Below are 16354 nucleotides of genomic sequence, written 5' to 3' on the forward strand. Positions count from 1 at the left end.
TGCAGCAGTAATTGGGGAAGACAATGGCAGCAACTGTTGGAAAAAATAAGGACCCTGAGGACTCAAAAAGAGTGGAGAAAGACAGGATACTGAAAATATCAGTGTACCATAATATGAACCTGTGGGTACCTTATTTTGCACAAGTTCCACTGTACTCAGAAAGGGATAGCAGAAGTAGGATTTCAGAGGCAGGTGCTGGTAGTGCCTGAAAACAGCTTCCCTGTAAGTAAAAACTTGGAATGGGGTAGTTAAGAAATGGAACAAAATAAGGGATCTGGTAAAAAGAATATTAAATGTTCTATGTTTTGTACCAGTCTGGTATTCCTGTTCATAATATGTTGTCTAACAACATAAGAACAAGAAGATTTTCTGCTCAGTTAACTCAGATATTTTTAAACAGTTTAAATCTATTTTAAGTTTTCCATGGGGCAAATTTTTAAGTGAATCAGTTAAGAGAAACTGATTTACCAGTCCTGCAAAGCAGAATTCAGAAAATCATAGACAAATGTGCATGGTAGAAAGCTAACAATTTATACACCTTATGCTTTTGTGGATATTGGCAGTCCTGACGTGCATGTCACTGCACTGTCATCTGTTGCAAATTTCATGTAGGATTTGTTCCAGTGACTTCTTGATAGGAATATGTCAGAATTTTTGTACTGCAGCAGTGTGTTACAGATGAAAGATGGGTGCTCATGTCTCTGAGGCTGATAATACTGAGATGCTGGAACAGTCTCTGAGAACTTGAACCCTGATCTTCCATCAGCAAGTCATGATTTCCGCCCCCCCGCCCCTCCCCTTTGTCTTTTTTAAATGAACTTTCATTGGAAAAGTACTAGAACTTTACTGTTTTGGTTTTGCTGACTGTAATGTGAATTCTCATTGTCTTTTAAAAATATTTCCAGGTACAAGAGTATAGAGAGGCTCTGGAAGGAATACTTATTAGAGAGAAGAATGGAATAGTTCTAATGCCTGAACTGTATGCAGTCCCTCCAGAAAAGGTATTGTGAAAATGCAGCATCCAGTTCAGCACGCAAAGTATAGATGCCAACATGAATGTTGGGTTTATAGTTTTCTAGTTTTCCTGTAGCTGATCAATCTAAACCAGCAATAAAAAAAAGAGTACTGCCCATTATCTGAAAACTAAAGAGATGTCTCACAGCTCCTGCTGAGAAATGGTAAACTTCAGGCTTCCAGATGGTCACATTTTTTACTTGGGAATCTGGGTGCCTGCAGAAGTATTAGAGCAGGTCTAAAGTTTTAAATCCTTATAGCAAGACATATATTTAAGAAGTGTGGATGCTGACTTAGGAACTGAAGCTCACAGAAGAAATAAAGCATGGACTGCCCTGCCTGTCTAGTCTATTGATTGATTGTGCTCATTCTTCTCCAGAGCTCGTATGTGAGAGAGAAACAGGTTTCAGATGGATTATGGTTTGGGCTGGGTTTTTTGCTTGTTATGTTTGGTCCCCCCCCCGCCATCACTGCTGTTACTGTTTACCTGATTCTCCCATTGTGACTGAGAACTTCAGATGAGCTGATGAGCTTATGTGCTCTTCCACGCTATGTGCCTTTGTATCCCTCCCCGCCAACTTCTCCCACTCCAGACTTTACAGCCCTTACTTGCTAAGGGTGTGGAGCCTGCTGGGCTGGTCCAAGTTTGGGCAGGGAGCGTTGACAGCTGATGTCTTGCTCGCAGATCTGGGGTGGAAGCTCCAAATTGCCTTCCTAGTGGGAACAAGTGTGTAAGAGTTCAGAGCCTTCTTGTGAATTTTGATACGATGATGATGATCTGATGAACATGCCAAATAAACAGGGTAGATTTTGCCTGTCATCTATAAATTTTAAAATGGCTATGGTAAAGATGTTATCTAGGAGGGTTTTTCCTCCGCCCTCAATAGATCTGTATACTGCAAAACCAAGGCAGTTTTTCTAAACTGATGAGTCTACTCTTAATTTTTCCATTGACCATTCTTGCTAACACAGGAAAGATGGAATAGCCTTCATTTTTGGAAAGCACCTTTACTTTAGGAAGCTAGGTAGACATCAGTGAAGTGTCATCTTGCAAGGGGTTGGAAAGCAGACACACAATTACCTACAAGCTGCCCAGAGGGAAGGCAGCAAAGTTGTGGTGAGAAGAAAGGGGAAGTGCTAACACCAAAGCTGTACTTGCATGCAGAGTCCCCATTCAACCTCCAGCTTCAAAGGGTGGGGCAGCGTATGAAAAGTAAGCATAGTTCTTGTCCCAGAAAACGTGCAGCCTTAAAAGTAAAATCAAGAGATCTCGATGTAGTAATAATGGCAGGTTAGAAAGGGTAGATGATAGATGGTATTTTTTTCAAATACTTCCATGTTATTGATTGTTCTTCACAACTTTAGGGTAATTTTTCTTGCTTATGTGTTTGTTTTCAGGTCGATGAGGAGTATGAAAATCCTCACTCAGTGGATCGTGTCCCAGTGGGAAAGTTACCTCATCTTTGGGGCCAGTCATTGTATGTCCTTAGCTGCCTATTAGCAGAGGTAATTGTTTCTTGTATAATAGGTGAGCTTATATTTCATTTTGTTTTGAGATGGCTTCACCTTTAAGTACAATTTGGTTGACAGGCGGGGGACAATGTGTTTTCCAGTAGAAACATGTACATGAACGATGGAGGGGTGAGCCTGAGCCTTCAGGAGTGGTTTGGGGTTTTTTTTGTATATAGATACGCGTTTGTCTGTTTCTAATCAAGCTGAATAAGTTGTCAAATGGGCTGGATATACGGTTAGGCTAAAGGAATATGCCCAGGCTGACCTGGCTGTCCCAGAGCTAGGATTTTGCACTGTTTCAGCTCCACTAGGCTACGCCTTGATCTGTGGCATACAATGCCTACAGAGTTGTCCCGTATTAGCCATGGACTTGTTAAAGGAACCACTGAATATCTCTGTGGAGCTACAAAAAAATTCACTGGCCTAGTGAAATTGTGTCAGTTGCTGCAACTCTAAAATAGGAAATCTGAGCATGCAGATTTTGTCAGTCATAACCATTTTCTTGTTGTTCCAAAAAATATTGCAGCCATTTTTTTTAATTGAATGTACTACTTAATGGACGGAGTAAATAAACCAGGCTTTAAGTCCTGATAAAATATGAAAATGGGTTAAAGTTTCTTCTAGATGTCATCAGAAGCCTTTTACTTAATTTTTGTTTGCTTCCTTTCTTTTTTTTTCTTTCTTTTGCATTTATTCTAGGGATTTCTTGCTGCAGGTGAAATTGATCCCTTAAACAGGAGATTTTCCACTGGATTTAAACCTGATGTTGTGGTACAAGGTGAGGGAGTTTTTGGATCATTCCGGGTGAATTGGATTATGTGATGGCAAAGTCCCTATGTACAGGAGAGAAAAAAGACATGTTGAAAAGTAATGTGGATTTTTGCATGGGACGTAGATGCTTTGATGATACTGTGAGAAGGAGAAAGGGGTTGTTTGCCTAGCTGCCTTTTTCCAGGAGGGAAGATCAGGTTTAACAAACTTTTTTTAAACAGTATTTCTTAAAATTTTAAGACCTGTCAGGGACTGGAGAGTGGCAAACTTAATCTTGTAGTGACAAGGAATATCTTGGTGGATTCTAGCAAGAAAGAGCAGGACTGACAGTGTTACCATAAGTTGGTACTTCAGAAACTCTAAGACTTGATTTTGGAAGTTTAGAAAGCAGGCATTCTTTATTGCAGCACTGGGTGCATGGGAGATTGCTCCACCTGTCATGCACACCAATTCTTTCAACAGTTGTGATTATATACAAAATGGATGTACGTATTCATTATTTTTCCTGGAAGTAACTAACATATTCATCTGAATTCCAGGAACCCATTAACATAGGTAAATGTCCTTGGTGCAGGCGTGCTCAAGATCTATGGTGTCTTCAAGGCCATCCAGTGGTCTTCGATAGTCTTCCTCATTTGTCTGCTAGTTCACCCTCTTCTAGTGATTCTGTGCAGTGGGACACTAAAGAATGTTCATTAGTAACTCTAATATCTGTCTTTTCTTGATTTTCATTCTTTTAACACAAGCCATATTGACGCTCTTAAGCTAAATTATCTAAAAGGGCCTAAAGTTCTCATCTTCCCAGGAAATTGCAAGGTTGCCCAAAAGCAATTTCCTCTAGTATCTTATATGTTTTGCAACATACAGGTTTTCTTATCCACCACTAGTCAGCATAACAAGGCCACTCTGTTCTTCTCTCAACACGAGATGTAAAGCATCTTGTATCAACAGGAGACAGGTCGGTTTAGTTAGGTTTCTGTGCAGCCCCTTTTCGGAGGAACCGGGGACCAACGAGTGTGGAGGATCTCTGTATGCAGAGGTGAGGCAGCCAGACTTATGGCTGTCTTTTGGGTGCTGCAGGGAGTGGCTTCGTTAGTCAGTGCAGGAACAGCCAAAATCAGAAAATTCAGCAGAGGGCAAACACCATCTGATCAGAGCTTAAAGGCTTTTCAAGGACCTGTACCGCTCTGGAGAAGCAGCCAGCTCGTTTATCAGGAGCAGCCTTTGTCAATGGTATTGTGACCTGGGCAGGTGCTTGTTGACACCCTGTTAGTGTCTCATGGGGGTGGCATTTTCTTATTCTGAAGCACTTAATTTCTAGTAGAAGTAGAAATGCTTGCTTATTTTTAGCATTCTTTGACAAGTATTTGTAATGCAGAGAAGAATTCTGAATTATTAGTCCCAAACCGGTAAGCCACCTAACATGGGCAAAACCTCAAGCAGGACAAGAGGTGGGATTAGGGCATGGATTGTAAATTCCACTGATGTGGGGACTTCTCCCTCTTCTCTGCTCCCCCCCTCTCTCTCCCCCCTCCCCCCTGCCATTTTACGGTCTCTCTAACATTTATTGCTCTACAAGTAACAGCACCTGTTCCCCGTTGACTCAGGTGTGGCGTTATAGTGTGCTGTATTAAAACAACAAAGATTTTCTATCGGTGTTTCCCCTTGTTTTATGGGTGAAAAGCCCCATCTGCTAGCAGAGACTGCATGATCCAAACTAGTGGTACTGAAAGAAATTGGAAGAAACTGATAAAGCCCCAGAGAACCTGGTCTAACCTCAGAGCTGACCCTGCTTTGAGCAGGAGGTTGGAGTAGAGACCTCGTGAGGACCCTTCCAACTTGAATTACCCTGTGGTCCAAAGTGGACAAGGATGGCAAGACATGTTGAGAAGCAGAGAGCCAAAATCTGTTTGATGCCCTCTTGGTATACCTTTTGATCTCATGGGCTCATAAGTTAAGAAAGAAGTGAGGTCTTTGTGCCTTTTTAGTCAACTAAATGCGTTAGTTGAGAGGTGACAGTAGAGACAGTCAGTTAAAAGGAGTATAACATTGCTTCTTACTAGTGTTTTTGCTTTCTGTTACGCAGTAACTGTTTTGGCAGAATCTAATCAAGTTAAGAATCTCTTGCAAGAACATGGAATCAATGTTCAGAGCATCGCTGATATCCATCCGCTCAGAGTGCAGCCAGCTCGCATCCTGAGTAACCTCTACACCATGCTGGGTAGGTATTCGAACATGGAAGCCTTGCTCAACTGCTGTGCAAGGTATTTTTTAAGGATGGTGTTTTGGGGTTTGTTTTTTCTTGCTTCACACTGTCTCAATTTCTTTGATCTAATTTCTTTTATTTAAATCAATTTCTTTGATTTAAAATGCATTTGTGCAAAGAAGCTTAACAAAATTAGAACTTATGTCTTAAATAAGGGACTCCAACAGGGGAAAAAAAAAATTGCCTCATTAGAAAAGGTGGCCAAAATAAAAGTTTCCCTGTGCCCTTGGAGTTAGGCAAGAGCTGATTCTTTTCTTGTCCTGCAGGAAAAAATTCCACAGAGAAATCGGCTTTAGAAAAAATTCCTGGAAAAACACAGAAAAAAGTCAAATGTTTTTCCTTTCAGAAGTCAGAGTACTTCTGGTTTAAGACTGGAAGCTCAGTAATGTGGTTGCCATTCTACCAGCAGACAGCCTGGGAAGTTTTCTGCTCCAAATCAGGGAAGCCGTGCTGCTATCGGACATCTTTGGGCTGTCAGGTTCTTGCTAATGTTCCTTCCAACCCTGAGCTGAGCTGCGCTGCTAAGCCTTCAAATAAGTCTTATAAAGTGCGCCCTGTATATGGAGAAGGGAAATTGCATGTGCTGCTTTTGGGAAAGAATCTGTCTCTTTACCACAAAGAACTTTTAACGAATAAAACATTTGGAGGGCTTTGCTGAAGCTTACATTTATTTCATTATAATTCATAATAGCTTTCTCTCACTAGTGGGGGGGGGGTGAGTAGGATGATTTGACACATTGGTGTATTGTTTTTAACAGTGACTTCTTTGGGAACGTTCACAGTCGTATTTTTTCAGGCACATGGTTGTTTGGCTCATGTTCCTTGTCAGACAGATTGAAGTCAAGATAGAACAAAGGGTGCAGTGCAGATCATCTGCTAATAAGCTCTACTGAGAAAAGTGGAGCTTATCAGCCTGGTGAAAAGAATGAAAATTTGTGTTTGTATTTGGATGTACTTTGTATTTGGATTTAGCCTTCTGTGGGCAAGAATTTTTACGGTTCTGCAGTGAAAGCACTGCAGTTTTCTGTTTCACATTGATGGCCTTGTGTCTGAAAGGGCATATGCCTGTCCTTGGTGGTGAAGCTTTGGGTGCTGAGCAATGACTATAATTAAAAGACCCAATCCCATGGTCAGTGAAGCCAAAATTTTTATTTTTAATCAGACCTTTGAAGAACTGGTTGCTACAATGGACCAGTCTGTAGCATCTTACTCTGTCATCTGTCTTCTGCCTTGCTGATATCAATGAAGTAGATCTCCTTGTCTAAAATGGTTGTTGTAGAAAACCACACAGGAAATGTTAGGTGAGACATTTTATTCTTTCTCTTTTCTTTACAGGCCGGAACAAGAACATGAAATTAAGTGGACGGCCACACCGGCACATTGGAGTGTTAGGCACGTCCAAGCTGTATGTGATAAGAAATCAAATATTTGCTTTTACCCCTCAGGTGAGCGTGTGAAGCTGGCAGGGAAATCGCTGCTTAGTTAATGGCTAATCATTAGTGACGCACTTTGCTTTAATGTGCTGTCACTCTACTTTAGGTAGAGCAGGGCTGATAAAGCAGATGTGGTTTGCTTTGTGGGATTTTCCAGAGTGTTGGATGATCAGCATGGTAGGAGTGCTGATAAATCTCTCTTCTATCATACAGAGTCTGCTGGCTTTGGCTTCTGGCTTAGGAGAACACAGAAAATCAATAGTACAAAGTTGTTACTGATCTCTGCCTGAACCAACATTCTAACTAATGAAATAGTTTCTCCAGAAATAGGTCACTTAATATACCTTTCTACTGATTGCTTTGATGAAAAATTTAGTTTCACCTAAGCGTGCCAAGTACTGTAACCCCCAAGCAATTCAGTTGTAATCTTTTCATTATATTGTTGAAAGGATCAATAGTGCTGAGAAAGGGATGTTCTTTTGTTTTCTGTTTAGTGCCTTTTTCAATGTAGCTGAAAGTTTGGATCCTGCCAGAATTAATGGCTGTTATTTATACATTTAATGAAATACAACTCACTTGTTCCTGTAGACTTATTCTAACAGTTGGTACTAGAAGGCCAAGGGGTCACCTACTCTAAACATGTGCAACTGAAGCAGGATAAAGAATGCTCATACCCTCCTAAATAGATGTTTGACTAATGTAGTCTTTAAATTCCAGTGGAAGACATTCAGTGGACTTCATAGGTGGCTTCTGTAGTGCTTCATAATATCCAAACAATATGAGATATGCTGCAAAAAAATGTGGATCCCTTCCCATTCTTCCCCATATCAATTGATCACAAGCAGCTTTATAACAGATTATTTGTTGTGTTGTTCCCCCACACCAATTTTGACTTTGCAAATTAGGGAAAAATTCCTTAGTGGTGATTTTTTTTCAAAATATCTCTTTGTCCATATCTTACTATGTAAGTAGGACCCAATATTCCAGCTGAAATCTTGCCATGTATCAAGTATGTATTAATGTATTCCAAAATGTCATTTGTCTTTGCATTAGCAACACACTGGCAGTTCCTGTTTATTCCGTGTTTGACTAAAACATCCATAACATTTTCTGTTGTACTTTGTAGCCAGACATTTCCCCCTGACTTTTTTCTGAGGGGGCTGGAATTAATGTTAATTTGACCTTCCTGATGTTAGCTGTTAAATCATCTGTGTTGATCTTGACTAATGTCCACAAATTTTGTGGTTTTGTCATTTGTATTTCATCTTGTTATCTAATGAAAACATCAATGAGGTGTGGGGCAAACGCTGACCCCTTTTAGATACCCTCTCATTCTAAAAAAATGGTTAATAACTACCTTTTGAGAACAATTTTTCAAGCAGCTCTGCCTCCTTGGGTGTTTTTTCTTTGGCTCACTAGTGTGAAAATTTGCAAAAGTTGAGAGGTGTCAGCCACCTTCTTGTACCTATCACCTAGTTGCCCCCAAAGAAGGAAATTGGACTTGTTTTCTGAGATTGTTTTTTGATATGACTGTTGGGCCATCTTGCTTTATCATTTTGTAGTCATCTTGGCAGTCTCAAACTGGCTTTGTTTTCCTGTGCTTTCAGGCACTAAAATTTGCTTGACTGGTCTATGTGATCCTGGCTCTTCCTTTTTAAAGACAGGCTGTGTGTTTGCTTCTCTCTGGATTTCTGGGACTTCTTCCTGAATTATCAAAACTAATTGCAAGTGGCTCAGGGATTGTTTTGGCTAGTTCCTTAAGTTCTATGAAGTAATTTCTCTGGACTTTTCCAGCTTGAATTTATGTGCTCTTTAACCTTTTCTTCCCATACTGAGGCTGGACTCGTATCGCTTTACATTACAGGTCATAATTTACTACTTTTCTTCTGTCAATAAAACCAGCATAGAATGCTTCAGCTTGTCTGTATCCTCTCTTCCTACCTCCTTTCTTTCTTTATTAACAGACCTACAGTTTCTGTGTTTCTCTATTACTTCTGATGTGTTCACAGGATGTTTTCTCCTTGACCACTATGTGTCTTGCTAATTGATGTTTATTCTATATCCCAGCCTCCTTTTTCCACCCCTCCCCAAGACTTATGTGATTCCTTAACTTTTGTTGTGGCTGCTTTGACATACTTTCTATTGTTTGTCCAGCTTTTTTGGTTTTTAGCTCCTGAAGCATCCAGAATAGTCTCTTACTGTGGTTCTTGGCTTTCCTCTGTAGTGGGAACAGCACATTTTACAATTGTACATTTTATGTACCTTTTTTCCACAGTAACTGCCAGCTTTTCTGTATTCTGCTTGACTTTCAGATTGTTCCCAAGAGACATACAGTTACTAGTTCCCAGTCCCCAGCATGCACTTAAGACTAATCATTGTTTTTGTTGCTGTCATTAGTTTTCTCTTCCACCTCTAGAGTGCTTCCATCTCCCAGATCATAGGTTACTGTATTTCATCATTGGGAAGATTCTACTTCATGGGTGTGATTGTCTGCTTTTTTTGCGTGGCTTGCTTCTTTCATGGTCAGCGTACAAGTGTAAGGAAATGGACTCTGCACAAGCATGGGTTTCTTTTTCACAGTCTCAAGCCTTGTTAGATTAATTCATGCAGTTTGTTTTGTGGTCAAGAATAGCTCATATGGCTTTGGTGAATGATTTAAGGGAGGAAATAGGAAAACGTAAGGAGAGCACCGACAGCTACTCACATGCCATATTTCTCTGTTCTCTAGTTTACTGACCAGCATCACTTCTATCTGGCTCTAGACAATCAGATGATTGTGGAGATGCTTAAGACAGAGCTGGCTTACCTAACTTCTTGTTGGAGGATGACAGGGAGACCAACTCTGACATTTCCCATCACCCACACAATGCTTGGTAAACGTAATTTTCTCTGTTTCAAGCGGAGTAGCTTACTGCAGAGGAGTAGGATGGAACTCGGTTTGAGAGGAGGCAGGTGGCATGACTGTTTCCACATCTGAGTTTTAACACCAAAACTACAGTGTAACTTTCTCAAGTATATGCTGAATTGGTACTACTTCATTTTGGTTTTACTCCCCCTTTATATCCTTGCATCTCCCCATTGTCTCCATACTATTTCTGTCCAAAGAAATTTGATAGAAAACCCTTTGAAACTTGTCGGGTGGGTTGGGTTTTGTTTGTTTGTTTGGGTTTTTTGAATAAGCTAGTATTGATAGTAGTTGTGGGTTCTGTTTTAGATCTGTCTAATTTTCTTTGTAGAGAACACCCAGTGATACAGTTTATTTGGACATGATAATTTAAGAACATGTCGGTAAGCTTCAACTCTTCCATTATTCTTTTTTAGTTGATGATGGTACTGACATTCATCCAGCAGTTCTTGCCACCATAAGAAAATTAGAGGATGGTTATTTTGGAGGTGCAAGGTAATGTCAGAACCCTCAGATGGGTCTCTCCATGATTTTTATTTTTTATTTTTTTTTTAATTAAATCCTATACAAGCCTCAGTTTTGAACTTGTGATAGTGCACAGATCTTGTACTGGAACTCTGCAGAGAGAGAAGTTTCAGCTTTATTATGTGGCAATGAGATGGTAGCTGGACCTCAGATGCAATGTGAAAGATCTGTCTCCCAAGAGGTGTACCAACTCTGACTGCCATTAATGAATAAGGAAAAACAAATGTCAGACCTCTGGAAATACAAAAATTTGGTCTTGGCTGGGCTTCTGTTTTTAAGAAGTAATTATCTTTCACAGTTATTGGACATGTTTTAAACATGTAATTCATGTAGTACTTAAGCTTATGCGTTCCATTTATCTACATACAAAAGCAATTTAATATGATGCTACAGTAACTCCCTTTCTGCTTGCCCACCCTCAATCAGTACCTTCCTCTGACAATCTGATGTGCTTTCTGTTTGTCCTGGTTTTGGCTGGAATAAAGGTAATTTTATTCCTAGTAAGTGGTATAGTGCTGTGTTCTGGATTTAGGATGAGAATAATGTTGGTAACACACTGACATTTTAGTTGTTGCTAAGCAGTGTTTATATTAAATCAAGGACTTTTCGGCTTCTTGTACTGCCCTGCCAGTGGAGGCTGGAGGGGCACAAGAAACTGGGAAGGGACAGAGCAAGGACAGCTGACCCAAACTGGCCAAAGGGGTATTCCATACCATGTGACGTCATGCCCAGTATATAAACTGGGGGGAGTTGGCCAGGGGACACTGTGGCTCAGAGACTGGCTGGGCACTGGTCAGCAGGTGATGACCACATAATAATAATAATTTCCTTTTCTGTCCTATTAAACTGTCTTTATCTGAACCCCTCACTCCCCCCGCCCCACCCCACTGGGATGGGGGATAGAAGGGTTGGGGGTAAAACTTGTGGGTTGAGATAAAGACAGTTTAATAAGACAGAGAAGAAGGGGAAAATAATAATTCATAGAATATGCAAAACAAGTGATGCAAAATACAATTGCTCACCACCCACTGACCAGTGCCCAGCCAATCCCTGAGCCACGGTGTCCCCTGGCCAACTCCCCAGGGAGTTATATTTTTTTTTTCTCAGTTATCAGTATCTGCTCTTTTGTAGTTACCAAAGGTGGATTTAACAGTAGGTCTTGTAAATTTTGGAGGAGTCGCTGAAAGCTCAGTGAGCATTAATCAGTATCAAAATGGTGGATGTTAACACTGTTTGGCACATGTTCCTGTTTGCAGGGTGAAGATAGGCAAGCTATCAGAATTTCTTACCACCTCTTTTCATACATATCTGAGCTTCCTGGATCCAGACTGTGATGTAAAACTGTTTGATGACCCTAAGGAAGGCCGTAATAGTCCTGACAGTGAATATGGAGGCTATCCAGCAGATTTCTGTGAAAGCGGTAGTGTTTTTTCATGCTTCAGTTTTTTTCTCTGTCAAGTTCTATCAGCAGAGCCTGGGTTTACCTACAGTTGTGCACAGTTGACAGTCATTCAGGTTTCTCATGCATCAGTCCGAGGACAGGACCTGCATGACTTAAGTTGGAGAGGGAATTTGTGCATATTATTTCTATGTTCATAGTATGGCATTGACTAGCAACTGCTGCAGTAAAGCTGAGTCTGAAGAGTCAGCAGATGAGTGTGTGTGTGTGGAAGAGGCTGGAGAGAAGAAGAGTCTCTGACGAGTTGTAGACAAGAGCTTGTGTGGAAGACCTGATAGAATCATAGAATAATTTAGTTTGGAAAAAACCTTTAAGATCATCGAGTCCAACCATTATCTGTGGAATATCAGCAAGATAAAAATCCTTTTGCTTCCTTTCAAAGGGAAGAACAACTTCTTAATGTAACTGTTTTCAAAGTGTCAAAAACAGATTATTTTTTTTTTCCTTTCCAATTTGTTCAGCTTAAAAAATCTCTTGCTTATGGTAGTCTTCTATTTTTGTGTGCCCTTCTATATAAGCAAGAATAGAGTGGTATGTTTGAAAAAAATCACTGATAAATTATGATTTTTACCTTTAATAAACCTTTTCTTTTATGTATGTCGCACTAGAAAGCCAGGATGAGCTGGATCAGTATATAAATGATGTCCTGCAGAGTACAGCACTGAAGTCATACCTGCCTCCAACTTCAAAGACCGCAAATCAACCACCTGTGTTCAGTGCAAACCATTCCACGAAAGAGATACTGTCAATAATGGCGAAGACAAAGGGCTTGGAGGTTCCAGGTATTTCTCCCTATTATTTATTTAGTGATAATAATAGAAAACCTGTTTTTGGATAAGTTCAGGTATTGCAAAATTTTGCCATTTAAAAAGAACTAGTGGCATGAGTATGTTGTAGTTATCAAGAAATAAGAATGACTGTGAAACTGTTACTCTCGTGTTCCCACAGTATCCCATGTCTTGGTGTATACATAAATAACCTGCTATGAAACTTAACATTCAAAGTTAATGTTATGGAAGCTGCTACAGCTTCTCAGTTGGGTAGAATTTTAGAACCTGAGGCAGCGAATTCATTTTTTTTGTCTTTGTTTATACAAAATATTTATTATTTTAATAAAGTTGTTGTGGAATTAAATGTTTCAATCCCAGAAGAACGTAAGTATGTACACGTACTTTCTAAATTTGTAAGAACAGACAGAGTAGAGAGGGAGGACAGTATTCCTAATTATGCTACGTTTCTAATAGACTGGAGGATTTACACCAAAATAATGCTTTGACTGAATTTGTAAATAGATTCCAAGATATGCATTGTTTTATATGTAGGTGTGTAGTATTCAATGCCCTGGTTACGGGAAGGCTTCCCTTATCTTCAGTGTAAATTGATAACTTAAGCTTTTTTGTTAGTCTTTTCTCCCATATTTCACATCCCACATCATCTGATCCTCTATTGAATTCAACATATGAAGTTAACAGAGCATTAGCCTGTATTTACTATTATCATTTTAATTATGATGTCTTACCATTAGTTAGACCATTTTCTTCACATACATCCTGTTAAAATGTTTAAAACGCTTAGCAGAGTCAAGTCATTGGGGGGCTGTAGGATTTCTGAGGCATGGGCCATCGTAAGAGGTATCATCTGAGTGTGTAGCGCCTGAGCCTTTGACATGCTGATCTCAGAAGCTCTTGGAGCAAGCCTGCAAGGAGATAAGGTTCAGAATGTGAGCTTGTCTCTGAGTTCTATGCACAGCATCTCAGAAGCGTTGCCTCTGTATTTTGGCTCTTGGAGGCATTTCTGTTGGTTTTGCCTAGTACAGTTGCTCCATATGGGTATTTTCAGTTTTCATTTCTTTTTTTTCCTTTTTTTCTGGTGGCTTTGTTTTCCAGCTGTGTCTATGTCTCTTCCCACTAAAGTTCTAAACACGCACCGGAAGTCTTTGAATCTTGTTGATAATCCCCATTTCTTTGAGACAAAGGTAAGCTGTGGGAATTTTTATGCTGTTTGTGTTTTTAGGATGCAACACCATGGCCTTTCCTGTGTTTCCCAGCCAAACCCTATGCTGATTCTCATTTTCTTTCACAGACAAGCCATTGTCTACTCCCTTGGTTTCAAATTTATTTTTTGGCTGGGTGAAGGTTTTTTGGTTAAATATTATAATTAATAAACATTATCGAGTGGAAAGTATTTAATTGTATGTGCAAAGAAAATAAGGTAATAGGTGCTTATTTTTAAAGGCCAAAAGTTAAGTCATTGTCTTTAGTTCTAACTGAACACACAAAGGGAAGGACAGGATGTTCACAGCCTTTAGAGATGGTCTCCAAGAAATGCTGCTTACAGTAATGTCTGGGCAGGAGGGGAGTGTGTGAAAGGACTGGTGTCCTTAAGGCGCCAGCCAAATCCCACTGCAAGGCATGAAGATGGGGTTGTGCTGGGCAATTGTTTTGTCTTAGTATATGGGACCAGCAGCTGAGAATGGTTGCAGGAGGTTGTATCCAGCCTCCCGAAGGATTCTGCTCTACAGGCTCTGTTTGTGGAAATGGTATTTTAGGACCATATAAATTGCTGAATAGCTTATTAAGCAAAAGTACACTTCATCCAAGAATTCGCCACAGGATTGCATCATCTGATTAGTTAATATGTTAGTTTCATAAGCTTGGAAAGTTTATCATGGCAACATCTGCATTCATAAAGCACCACATATATACAGGTTAGAGATGGAACTCAGAAAGCTGTGAATTATTTCAGCTAAAAAAATGTAGTACCCTTCTGCTTTTCTCTTTACAAGTGACAGCAAATGATGAGAAAAGCATGCAAATAATTTGGTTTCCTTCTTTGACAAAATATTTCTTTGTTTTGTCCAAAAAACGGCTTTCCTTGTTGATTGAACCAAAACTAGAGACAAAGTTCCATTCTGGGTGTTGTGTTTCCTGGGATTAGTCTTCTTTTCATGTTTGCAGTAGTCTGGCAAGAACTGTGTGATGTGTCTGTATTTCAAGTGCAGAGTTATGTTGCAAGTTTGTTGTATTGTTTAGTGGGAAGTTACAGTTTGAATTTGATCTGCTACTTTTTTTAAGACCATTTTGTTGATTTTTTTTTTTTATCCATCTTTGTTATCAGGACCGTGAAAATGTTTTGCACTTACCTAAAGATGCTCACGGTGATTTGGATTGCAGGAAGCTTGTTGAGCAGCTGAAGGAATGTCCAACGCTCCATGATCAAGCAGATATCTTATATATCTTGCTTATACTAAAGTGAGTTGTCTGAGTATAAACTTCAGCATCTTTAAGTTTGGTCACAACTATCTGATTATTGTTGTGCAAAAGCTTTTCACTGTTCAGGGTTGTGTTTTGAGGGGAGAGGTTAGGATATTTTGTGCTTTAACAAGCTTTTTTTCAGTTAGCTTGATTACATAAATAATTTGGATACAAAAAAATTCTTGTGCAAATTTCAGAGTTGATTGGCACACAGTTACGAATACATACAGGCTCCAAGGCTCACAAGTGAGACACACAAATCCTTTCCATGAATGAGACCACACCTTGCTATATTTGTGGCACTTAATAGTTGACAAAGATTTGGCATGATTTTTATACACAAGAAGGGAAGCGGAGGGAAACTTCATCTTCTTGTTTTCTAACTAAAAGCAAAATGCAATTTTAATGAGTAGTCACTATTTTTCCTCTAATCCCTGTGCATGTTCAAGTGCACCACTGGCTAAAACTCGGTGCTCTTCAAAACGTTCTTCAAAACAATCTAACCCCAGTTGCTGGGGTTAGTAAACAGCTGCTATTTAAATAGGTTTCATGGGAGCAAATGCAAATACAAACCAAAGGAATCACCTTCTGGAGTGCATTTACTGGGCTTTTTTTCCTGTGCAGGAGAATACTGCTGGAACCTGTCAGGAAGTTGGCTTTGGGTGCAAGCATGTGTTAATCAAAGATGGACTTTCTAACTGCTACAAAGATTGTATTTTTGTTTATTTTAGTCTTTCTCCTGTGAAGACCTCTTCTTTGATCTTCTTGATTTCCCAAGCAAAATGTTTAGCAGCCTCTCTTAAAGAGCAAAGGAAATCCTGAAAAAATACCATTTTGTTGTTTAACTACACATAACTCCCTTAATTTCCTGTTCTGCACTTGTTTCACCATGGGAGTCTCTGTTGGGCAGGCAGGTGGACTTGTGGCGGACTCTGCCCCTCCAGCAGGAGTTGAAAGGTCATTCTGTGATGCTTTAAAACATTGTCAAAGAGAAGCCATAATGCAGTGAATTTCAAAACCAGGAGAGGAACAGAAATCTCCTTTGATTTTTCAGTAATGGCATAAGTAGCGTGGAAGCTTAGTTAATAGCTAAGAAAGAGGCAGGGCAAAAAAACTTAAGGGTTCTCTGAGGCATTTGAAAAACAGGTGCAGTCTTCAGCAGTACTGAAGATGTTGCTGAATTCTGTTCTGAAAAAGCACTGCATGGAGCGTTCC

At 39.8% G+C, this 16354-nt stretch overlaps 1 protein-coding gene across 3 annotated transcripts in view; it reads left to right on the top strand.

The window, feature by feature from the left end:
* Positions 1-16354, top strand: part of PHKA2 (phosphorylase kinase regulatory subunit alpha 2) — a 43568-nt gene that overhangs the window by 13035 nt on the left and 14179 nt on the right. For all 3 annotated transcript variants that reach the window (XM_049834835.1, XM_049834837.1, XM_049834838.1), the window contains 11 exons: positions 906-1001; positions 2413-2520; positions 3226-3304; positions 5384-5518; positions 6899-7008; positions 9725-9869; positions 10318-10396; positions 11683-11846; positions 12494-12667; positions 13772-13860; positions 15003-15136. In XM_049834835.1, coding sequence (XP_049690792.1) covers positions 906-1001; positions 2413-2520; positions 3226-3304; positions 5384-5518; positions 6899-7008; positions 9725-9869; positions 10318-10396; positions 11683-11846; positions 12494-12667; positions 13772-13860; positions 15003-15136 — 1313 coding nt within the window. The remainder of the gene's footprint in view (positions 1-905; positions 1002-2412; positions 2521-3225; positions 3305-5383; positions 5519-6898; positions 7009-9724; positions 9870-10317; positions 10397-11682; positions 11847-12493; positions 12668-13771; positions 13861-15002; positions 15137-16354) is intronic.

The sequence above is a fragment of the Accipiter gentilis genome, chromosome 32 (assembly GCF_929443795.1).
Source record: "Accipiter gentilis chromosome 32, bAccGen1.1, whole genome shotgun sequence".
NCBI lineage: Eukaryota > Metazoa > Chordata > Aves > Accipitriformes > Accipitridae > Astur > Astur gentilis.